Genomic DNA, 10,788 nt, shown 5'->3' on the forward strand with positions numbered 1-10,788 from the left:
ATATTCTGTTCAGAAAGTCTGCTCCTATTGAGTTCAGATATATTCCCTACTTGTCCTTCTATCAGATTCAGGGTATCAGTCTTATACGGAAGTCTTAAAGCCATTTGGAGTTGAATTTTCTGTGGGCTTAGAAAGACTTTAGTTCATTCTTCTACATGCAGCCATCCAATTTTACTGGTAATGTTTGGTAAAGATGATGCCTTTGCTCCAAAGTGCATGGTTGGCCTCTCTGTCAAACACCAGATAGCTCTTGGAGTATGGGCTTATGTTGGGGCCCTCACCAGATAAACACAGCAGACATCTACAGACCATCCCACCCAGACACTAAAGGATATACATTCTTCTAAGCAGCCAACAGGACTTTCTCCAAAATGAACCACACAGTAGAAAGGAAAGCCAGTTTTAACAAATATAGGAAAATGGAGTTGGCATCCCTCATCCTATTGGGTCACAAAGGAGTGAAACTGGACACCAACAACAGAAACTAGAGAAAGCACACAAACTCATGGACACTGTGCAACAGACTACTGACTCACTGAGCCAAGAAAGAAGTCAACAGGGAAATTAGGAAATTCCTAAAAGTGGCAAATGAAAAAGAAAAAAGCAATGTTAGAAATTCTATGGAACATAGAGGCAGTCCTACAAGTAAGTTAAGAACAGTAAGGGCCTGCACTGAGAATCTGAGAGATCCTTAAGAACTGAATGATTACACCTGAAGGCCTTGGAATTATAAGGACAAGTAATACCCCCAAACCAGATGGGAAAAGATAATCAAAACCAGGGTTGAAATTAATGAACTATAAATACAGAAGATACTACAAAAATTAGTGACATGAAGAACTTCGTCTTTGAAAAGATTAACAAGATTGACAAACATTTGGCCAATTTAACCTAATAAAGAGAGAAAGTATCCAAATAATAAAATGGAAGATGATATGGGATACATTATGACACTGAGGAAATTCAGAGCACCTTAAGAACACACTTTTAAAAATCTAAGTACCTTGCTAGCCAATTGTGCCACTGGATCTCAATACCAAACTGGAAATGTAAAAGATTTGCATTTCTGAATATATACAGCCTGCAAAAGCTAATTCTAGATTTAGTTCCATAACATTCAATGAGATAGAAACAATAATTAAAAACCTCCAAAATTAAAAACAAAAATCAAAAAACCCCGGGAGCCAGATGGATTCAGTGCAGAAATCTTCCAGACCTCCATAGAAGAACTAATGGCAATACTCCTCAAATTACTCCACAAAATAGAAAATGAAGGAATGTTTCTGAATTATTTTATGAAATCAGTATTACCCTGATACCAAAGTTGACATGGAATGATCCAACACAAAAAGAAAATTATGGGCCTTTCTCTGATAAAACTGGATGTAAAATTTCTCAGTAAAATATGTGGAAACCCAATTCAAAAATACAGAGAAAGATTACCCATTATGAACAAGTTGGCTTTTATCAGAGATCAAAGGATGATTCAACAAACATCAATCAATAGACATAAACCACCACATAAGTAGACTGAAACCATCTCATTAGACATAGGAAGGAATTTGATTAAATAAAACCTCTCTTTGTGATAAAAGTTCTGGGGACTCTAGGGATACAGGAGACACATCTCTGTACAATAAAGACCATTTACAACAAGTCCACCGCTGACATCTTGCTAAATGGAGGAAAACACAAAACATTTCCAAAAATTAGACTTGAGACAAGGATGCCCACTCTCTCTATCAGTGATCAATACAGTACTTATATCCATAGCTAGAGCAGTAAGACTACTGAAGGAGATGAAGGGTTACAAATTAGAAAGGAAGACATAAAGGTAGCTTTATTTTCAGATGCTACAATTGTATAAATAAAAGACTCAAAGGTTACCACTGGAAAACCTTCATAGCTAGTAAACAGAATCACATTAGCAGGATACAAAACAAACACGTGTACACACACACATACACACACACACACACACACACACACACACCCTTCCTATAAACAAATGGCACCAAGAATTAATCAGAGAAGCAAGACCATTAACAGTAGCTTCAAAAAAATCTGTGAATAAATCTAAACAAAGGAGAGAAAGACTTGTACAATGGGAAATTAAGACATTGACAAAATATGGAAAACAATATCAGAAAATAGAAAGACCTCTCATGCTCATGGGTTGGTAGGATTAATATACTAAAAATGATCACCATACCAAAAGAAATTTACAGGTTCAATATAATCTCCCTTAAAATTCCAACACAATTTTTCACAGAAATTGAAAAACACAATCTTAAATTTTATATGGAAAGACAAAAGGCCCAGGATAGCCAAAACAATCCTGAACAATTAAAAAGTCCAACAGACAAAACCCTGCTGGAGGTAACAACATCCCAGACTTTAAGTGACACCACAGAGCTATAGTAATGAAAACGGTATGGCACTGGCATAAAAACAGACACAACTTCTCTTTGGCCAAACTAAGTATCAGAGTCACATATAAGCAACTTAATTTGTAGGCTCCAGGATGAATAAAAACCATTGAAACTACTCTAGAAGCATTAACCAGGTTGTTTGCATCAGCAGTGCTCCCCAGAGACCATGTGCTTATGTCCAACGTTCTGTCCCTAGAGCTACTGGAATATGGTAGCTAGCCTACTGAGAGTGGGGCCTTTTCCTAGTTTGTTTTCTGTTGTTGCTGTTGTTTTTGTTGCTTTGATAAAACACTGATCAAAGCCCACTTGAGGATAAAAGGGTTTATTTGGCCTGTATTTCCACATCACTGTCTATCATTAATGGAGAAAGGGGGAAGTCAAGAATATACATTGGAGCAAAATGGCAGAGACGCAGTGGTGGGTTGGCAAAACCATTTGAGCATAACAGAAATGCAGTCTGTCATCAAGAAACAACAGCATATGAGCAGGGAACATAAGGCAGAGGTGGGCATGGGGCAGAGCTGGTGCTGGAGCAGCAGCTAGGGGAGGGAGCTGGGCCTGGAAGGGAGCTGCTCCTGGAGAAGCAAGGGACACGGATAGTGAGAATGCAGTGCTTCATTAGCTACAGCTGTAGGGTGCATTCTGCTTTACCCCTGTGAAGTCCATGACCATACAATTGATGTCTGTTCACTGTTTTTGATAAGTCAAGTTTTCATTCTCTTTAATCAATGACCTAGGCAAGTTCTGACTGTTTGCAATTTAAGCTGCACTTTAGTGTTTACAAGGTCTACCTGGTTTCCTAGGCAGTGATATGTTTCTGGTTGGTCTCCATTTTTCTCAGGCATGTGTAGTGTACTAAGTAAGATGCTTGAAAACCCATAACTATGCAAAACAACGTATGCGGGTGCAAAGTTACACATGGGCAGGTAACAACTATAGCTTGCATGACTGCATGCTTTACGGACTTTGGCAATTTTCATTCATCTCATGTGCTTAAGACATCATTAAGTTAGAACTTAGATTATTGAATTTAAAGTCTCAGTTCCACATGAATATTAAAGAAGATAAAGCAAGTAATTGGGGTATTTACACTCAGCTTGATGAATGGTTGAAGAAGGTCAACCAGAAACAGCTCTGTGGTAGAGTGAGCACTTACTGTTTTTCAAGATGGAACGTGTATGCTTTGCCCTCAATTCTGACCAAGTAAGAGACCTGTGGCAAATTGTCCAGAGAGAGAGAAAGCCATTATTAAAAATATCAACTCCTTAAAAGTAACAAGCTAAGATTTGTGTATATTCATATTATGTAAGACCAGACATTGTAGCCTATATGTCCCAAAATTGAAATGACTCCACAATATAGTCTCTACCATTTCTCATGCTTCTAGAACAAATATATCCTTTCCAATTTATGCTTTATTCCTCCATTCCAGATTCCCTCCTCACTTTGCTATTTAATTAGCAAAATGACACACACAAAAAAACTCCAAAGCTTTAAGTTAAAATATATCTCACCTATTACTGTCATCACCTATACTGTTACCTATTACCCTATTACTGTCATCATTGAACCTAAAGGGGTAACAAATAAAATACAAATGTCTTCTACTACAAATTAACACCCGAACCACAGACACTCAAAAGAAGCCATAAAATGTACCCACATTGTAAATGGTCACTGCCATTATTTGCAAGATTGATATATTCAATTAACTCTACAGGGGACATTTTTATTCCTATAAACTGGATAACAAACAATTGGAAAAGAAATTTTATAATTCCAGTTACTATAGCCTGAGAGAATAAGATGATATGGTGAAATTTTATCATGAAACCCACAGACAGGTGCAAAGGACACACATGCATGATACACAGACAAAATATACATAAATCTTGTTTGACAATCAATTTAAACACTTAAAGGAAGTTATGGTGTGGACCACAGGGAGCTGAGAAGGGAGGGGGATGGGGTTAGATATGATCAACATATTATCATATACATTTATGAAACCTCCAAATACTAAATAAAAATACCATTAAAATGCTAAGTTCATGGCTAGGAATGTGAAATATTATTGAGTTGTAGATTGAATATTATCTACTGACAAATTCCAAGAGGCTGGCAAGATGACACTCATATATTAAATTAAAATAGCTGTTTCTGAATAGCAAAAGCAGAAAGACTGGAAAAAGGTTTGAAGACAATGTGGAATGATGATGATGATGATCAACTTTGTAGGAAACAATTGTCTACTTGGAAAGAACTGAAAAAATTCTCATCTACTTGGCCAAAAATTGTTAACTGTTTTTTTAATCAGTCCTGTGGTAATGGTTCTGTGAAAATGCTCACATATGAGGTAGCAATGGAGAGGTGGAAAAACAATACTGACATATACATTCAAAAATGTATGTGATTAAATATTCAATTGTTTAAAATTAGTACCTCAGATTCATGTGGACACTCATTTTAAACACCTCCGTATTGCTTAGAATAATGTTATGACTTTTATAATTCACTGTTTTGTTTTCCAAGAGATTTACATGTGTGTGCATTTATAGGCCTGGAGATTTTTATGTTGTCAGTTTAAAAATCATTAAATAAGGTGAAATTTAGTGCAGTCTCATATAAGTATAAGGATATATAATTAGTGTGTTATAGTAGTGTTACTGGAAGCTAGAGCGTTTAAGTCTCTCATAAAACAGTTGTGCAATGTTCACACACTACTTGGAAAATGAAAGAAAACTGAGACATTTTGCCCTCCCTCAGACCATGAGTCTTTACCTTCCTAAATTAGTCATGAACAGAATTTTAAAGAGGCCATGTAGGAATTCACTGCTGTGGGCCAGAAGTGGAGTGCAAATAAACACCCATCATTTTTCACAAATCCGGTTTCTTAATTACCTGCGCTTCGGCTGCCTTGGCATCCTTGATGTTGCTCTCGATTTTCTGTGGCACTGTGATCTGCAGAAATGGTGTTTCAGACTCTGCCGAGAGGGACACAGTTAGTATTCCCAAGCGCAGCAGTAAGTACCCTGCCTTGGCTGAGCTCTCCTCCTTGGGACTTGAAGGACTCTGTCTATCCCGCTCCCTCTCCATCTCCCTCTCCTCCCACTTTGCAGATGTCCTCCTGATTGTAGAAAGTCAGCAAATGAGGGTCAACGGTCTTTGGGCTGAATCCTCCAACCACCAGGCAAAGATGGGCCCCTGGACCCTGGAACTGGGTGGGCTCTGGGCACCTTCATTAGCCCTTGTTCTGCACCTCCCGAGAGCAACTCTTGAAGCCAGCATGGCAGGTGGCCTGTGGACAGGTGGTCCCTTGCCCAGAGCGTCTTCACTTACCCTGGCCTGCAATGATCAGTTGGCCCAGGCATGAGAGGACCAGGAACAAAGGCAACATGGTGTGGCCGCTGGCTTTGCCACAGTGTTGGCAGTTGGTGCAAACGGTAGCAGCTCGTGGCCCCTGAACCTGGGCTCTTGGGAAGCAGGAAAGGCAGAGCCCAGCACGAACCGGAAGCCCCACAATACAGCTCTGTGCATCAGGGATCAGAGCCCTGAGGAGTCAGCATTCTCCCTGCAGAGGCCAGAGGATGCCTTGGAGCCACCCCTGGGCTTCAGGAGGAGTTGGAGCACCCTCCTAAAGCATGAGCAATGTTTCCAACCACCTACTAGCAGTTATTTATTTTTTCTGAGCAGGCTTTGGCTTGCATGTCTTTACATGCAATATTTACATGTAAAGTAAAATGAATACCTTTCCCATTTTGTAAAAGAAACACAATAATAAAAATTTAAGTTTTTTTCATTAATGCTTAGTAAACATCTAAACATCTTAAGAAGTATCTGTAGTGGCTAACTATTAATCACAGGAAAATCTGAGCCTCTCTTGTTTACAGAGGAATTTATTTTGGTTTGTGTTATAGATCTTGGTTTAATATTTCAGCATTGCATAAGGCCAGATATTTTTCATATACTGAAAAAAATCACCTAATCATTGACAGCAAATAATATATATGGGGTTTTTACTTGGTTGTTCCTAAAATGCATGACTTCCTGGCTGGTACCTTCACACATTTTTGAAATTTAAAATAAGTCATGAAAGTTATGATCAGTGTTAATAGGTTATTTATGGTTTTACCATATTCTATGGGGGTTAACAAGGTAACTCAGATCAGAAACCCATGTTTACTATTTAACCTGATTAATGTGGATGCACTTAAAGGGATCTGACTGTAAGCATTAAAATAATTTAATATTAACTCAATCTTGAACTTTTTGAAGGCCAAGAAGCATTAGGCATGGAATGTTATATATGATTGATACATATTTTCATCTGAGTCAGGTACAAATAAGGAAGGCAGATGTGTAGAAGAGATGCCACGCCTAGAAATCCTAAGTGTGTCTGTAAGACAGACGAAGTTTTGTGTCACTGCATGGAGATGGCTTCCTTTTTTTTTTTTTCCCTACGTTTCTCAACAGTAGCTGTAAGGATTCAGGCATTATGGGACCTGCCCCTGTCACCTGGCAGAATGCACTCAGGCAGTACTCTGCTCAGCCCTGGTGCAAAGGACCCCTTTAAAAGAAAGCCCTCTGTATGGTTGTTTTTTTTTTTTTTTCCTGCTCCTCTCTTTCTGCCCTCTTCTCTTTCCTGCTCCTCTCTTTCTAGTGTCCTCCTGCGGCAGACAGGACTTTTCCTGTCTCCCTCTTCTCTTCTGTCCTCTCTCTGTCTCTGTGTCTCTTTGCCTCTCCCCCCCCACACCCCCTTCTAGTAAAACTCACTGAGCTCTGTCTGCCTGGCATGTTTGTCCCTCGGTCTCCGTCACCCTCGCCGGCCATGGAATCTGCTAAGGTCCCCCTCAAGCTTTATCATAATTGTAGCTAGAGAAAGGGTGTCCTATTTATGATGAGGCATAACTGAATTGGTAAATGACTTTACCAAGGATTTTGTACTGCATTTGTATCTCAAAACCTAATCTGTAATAATCTGGACATGAGACTAGTCGTGAAGACTGGAAGTGGTAAGTCCATTTAGAAGAACTGTGCATAGTCAGACCACAGCTGTCAACCCATAAGAAGAAAACCGTAAAAGATACTTACTTTTATCTGTGAAAATAAATTTTTCAGGGAAAAGCCAAACAAATCTCCCCTTTATCCTCAAAAGTCCCCTTCTTAATAAAACTGTGTTTCTTTTAATATTTATTAAGTACGTATTCAAGAAGGTTATGGCAGACTAAAGACAAAGAGAAATTCCATTCCTTTGTAGCCATACAGATATAACCAATTTCATAGGTAGTCGCCATATTTATAAAAGGGTGAATAAAACTTCGTGTTTCTTTGAGATGACCAAAGGTGTACTTGAACCTCAGAACCAAGACCACCTCAAAGAGAAAACAGGGCTATAGACCTGGCAAAACTTTCCTGACAGGGCTGGCTCTGCCAACAGCCCTCAGTACTTCTTCATGGACAGCAAAGATGTTCAAAATCCTTTCTGAGTCTGGCGTGATTGGTAAGTCTGCAGATGAGCTGGGGAGGAGTTAGAACAAAGGAGTGTGGGATTTAAGCAACAACGGTCATTAAATTAAGTGAGGCTTCTAAAAGTTAGCAGACTCTTTAGGAATGCTTTAAAAAAACAACTTGGAGAGAGTGGATGGGACAGTCTGACAGAAATACATGGAGAAAAGTGTTGTGAATAAATGTTGTGCAAGCATAGCTATGCAAGAATATAGTGAAATGTCAATTGTGTAGCACAAATTTATTATGGCTCCATATGGTTGAATGTCACATTAACATCTTGTGTAGGGGAAACTGCCAGCCAGCCTACCCAAGCCACAGTTGCCTTGCCCAGGTGCCCAGGCCATGCATGGCAGGCACTTCCGCCCTGAGCCAAGCCAGCCTCCACACCCAGAGACTGCTGACATAGAGACACCTGACCAGAGACACCAATGAGAAAATGACAATGCAGCAGAGTCAGCTGCCTGAGCCAGTGCGACCTTGGGAGGGGGTATCTTCCTAACTTCCTCAATAAACAAACAAGTCTGCAGCAAGCTCTGCTAATCACTGACTCCCAGTGCCTGAGTGAGTCCTTGGTACTGCATCTTCTCCCCCCCCCCAAGGGTGTCCAAGCAGGGTCAGTCTTGCTGTAGATTATACTAGGTTTTCTATATTTTAAATCTATTAACTATGTATTACAATTTTTGATATCTCTTTGTTGCTCTTCTTGTCTTCTTTTCTGTTTTTTTTTTTTTAATTACTTTTGGGAGAGGTGTAGAATCCAGGTTGAACTTGTGTAGTATTTAAAATAGAGATTTTTAGGAAGTTGTGTACAACCTTTTACAGGGCGATGAGTCTATTATGGTGGCAGAACTGACTGCTCTTGCAGAGAATCCGAGTTTGTTCCCCAGCACCCACGTCACTACTCACTACTCACAACAACCTCCAATTCCAGGGGGCCCAATGCCCTCTTGACCTCCAAATGCTTTTGTGTACACATGGTACATATTAACTTATGAAGGCACACACAGGCACAGAAAATTAATAAATAAATACAAATATTAAAGCCTTTGCAGGGAGAACCCACACACTCTTCTTTCACATGTCTCTGCTCATGGTAAGACAGACATACACACAGCTGACGTGTGTGTGTGTGTGTGTGTGTGTGTGTGTGTGTGTGTGTGTGTGTGTGTGTCTGGGAAAGGGTATTATGCAACTTAATCAAATTTCCTTTCATAGAAAAACTGTACAATGGAAATAAAGCTTTTTGATAATTCACTCTATAGACACACCCACATTTCCCCCACCTTAAGCTTCTTCATCTAATGTCTTCCCTATACCTAGAATTTTAAATATGCTAATCAATTTATCAACATAATCTTAGGTGAGGTTCTGATTTGAACATTATCTACTAAGCATGTATCCCTTTACTTTTCTAATTATTGCCATCATTTTATTCCATCATTTCCATCATTTCTTAAAGTGGAGTATTGTGAGAAAAAAAATTCTCCAATTTAAGCAAACATCTATCTGTTTTGAGTCATTTCTGGGTTTGGGCTTGTATGTCCTTTAGGATTACAAATGCATGTGTGGTAGTTTGTATAACAATGGCCCCCATAGACTGAGAAGGAGATAAAGCCTCTATTGGAGATAAAAAGACTCTATTGGAGATGTAGCCTTTTGGAGTAGGTGTGGTCTTGTTGGAGGAAGTGTGTCACTCAGGAGTTGGGGGCCTTTGAGGTTTCAGAAGCACAAATCAGGCCTAGTGGCTCCCTGTCTCTTTCTGCTTCTTGTGGGGCCCAAATGTAGAGCTCTCAGCACCTTCTCTAGCACCATGTCTGCCTGCATGCAGCCATGTGATGGACTAAACCTCTGAACTGTAAGGTAGTCCCAATTAAATGTTTTCCTTTCTAAGAGCTGTGATGCTGCTTAGTTGTGGTTGTACAGGCCAGAACCCTCCAGATCAGCTTCATCTGGGGTTCTGTGTGTCTGGATAGCTCATCTCCCTTTAGTTACTATTGCCTGGCTATGTCACTTTATCCAGTCATCCATCCACCTACTAAAAGTGTTGCCTCTGCATTTGGACATTGTGAATAAAACTGGCATACGCAAAAAAAAAAAAAAAAAAAAGAGTTGCTGTGGTCATGGTGTCTCTTCAGCAATAGAAACCCTAACTAAGACAGCCTGTGTTACAATTTCTGTGTGAATATAATATTGATTTGGGGCATGATAAATACCCACGAGTTATTCACTGATTGTGCATGTCTTCCAAAGTAGCAAATTCAAAATAAAGCAGGGAAGTGCAAACATATGGGAACCTTACATCAGCAAGTGTTGCATTCAGAGAAGTTCGGCAGCTGCAGGAGGTGATTGGTAACTGATTATAGAGAAAGAGAAGGTCAATGGTGGCCTCCAAGCCTGCCCTTAAGGACGATCTTGGTAAAGGTAAAGCCCGATTGGATGAGGCTATGGGAATACTTATGTCCCAAGACAAGCCAAAATCAGCATGTGGTGTGAAGCATCAATTACAGGCAGCCTTAGTCTTAGCAGCAGAGATGACATGAACAGAGGACAGCAGTCTCACAGAGCCTGTTGTATATGTAATATATAAATATTAGATATATTCATCAGTTCTGATTATATCATTCCCCTTCTTTGGCGGCCATAGCCCTCCTATGTTGGAAATTAATCCAGAAATTAAAGACATCTGAACTTGGAGAGAAAATTTTACTGTATTATCTGCAAACTATACTCATGGATATAGGAAGGTGTTGCTTAAATTTGTTATGGGTTGGCTCTAAATAAACTGGCTCTGAAGTACATCATCTGCTATAAGCTCTGGTAGTGTAGCAATCAAGATGAGTTACCTTAT

The 10,788-nt window shown here is 39.6% G+C and overlaps 1 protein-coding gene across 1 annotated transcript in view; it reads right to left on the reverse strand.

The window, feature by feature from the left end:
• Positions 1–5,829, reverse strand: part of LOC100755537 (A disintegrin and metallopeptidase domain 3) — a 49,506-nt gene extending 43,677 nt beyond the window's left edge. The window contains exons 1-3 of the mRNA XM_027395394.1: positions 5,772–5,829; positions 5,334–5,416; positions 3,589–3,644 (exon numbers count right to left, since the gene is read on the reverse strand). Coding sequence (XP_027251195.1) covers positions 3,589–3,644; positions 5,334–5,416; positions 5,772–5,829 — 197 coding nt within the window. The remainder of the gene's footprint in view (positions 1–3,588; positions 3,645–5,333; positions 5,417–5,771) is intronic.
• Between the last annotated feature and the right edge of the window lie 4,959 nt (positions 5,830–10,788).

Source organism: Cricetulus griseus (genome assembly GCF_003668045.3).
Source record: "Cricetulus griseus strain 17A/GY chromosome 1 unlocalized genomic scaffold, alternate assembly CriGri-PICRH-1.0 chr1_1, whole genome shotgun sequence".
Lineage (NCBI taxonomy): Eukaryota > Metazoa > Chordata > Mammalia > Rodentia > Cricetidae > Cricetulus > Cricetulus griseus.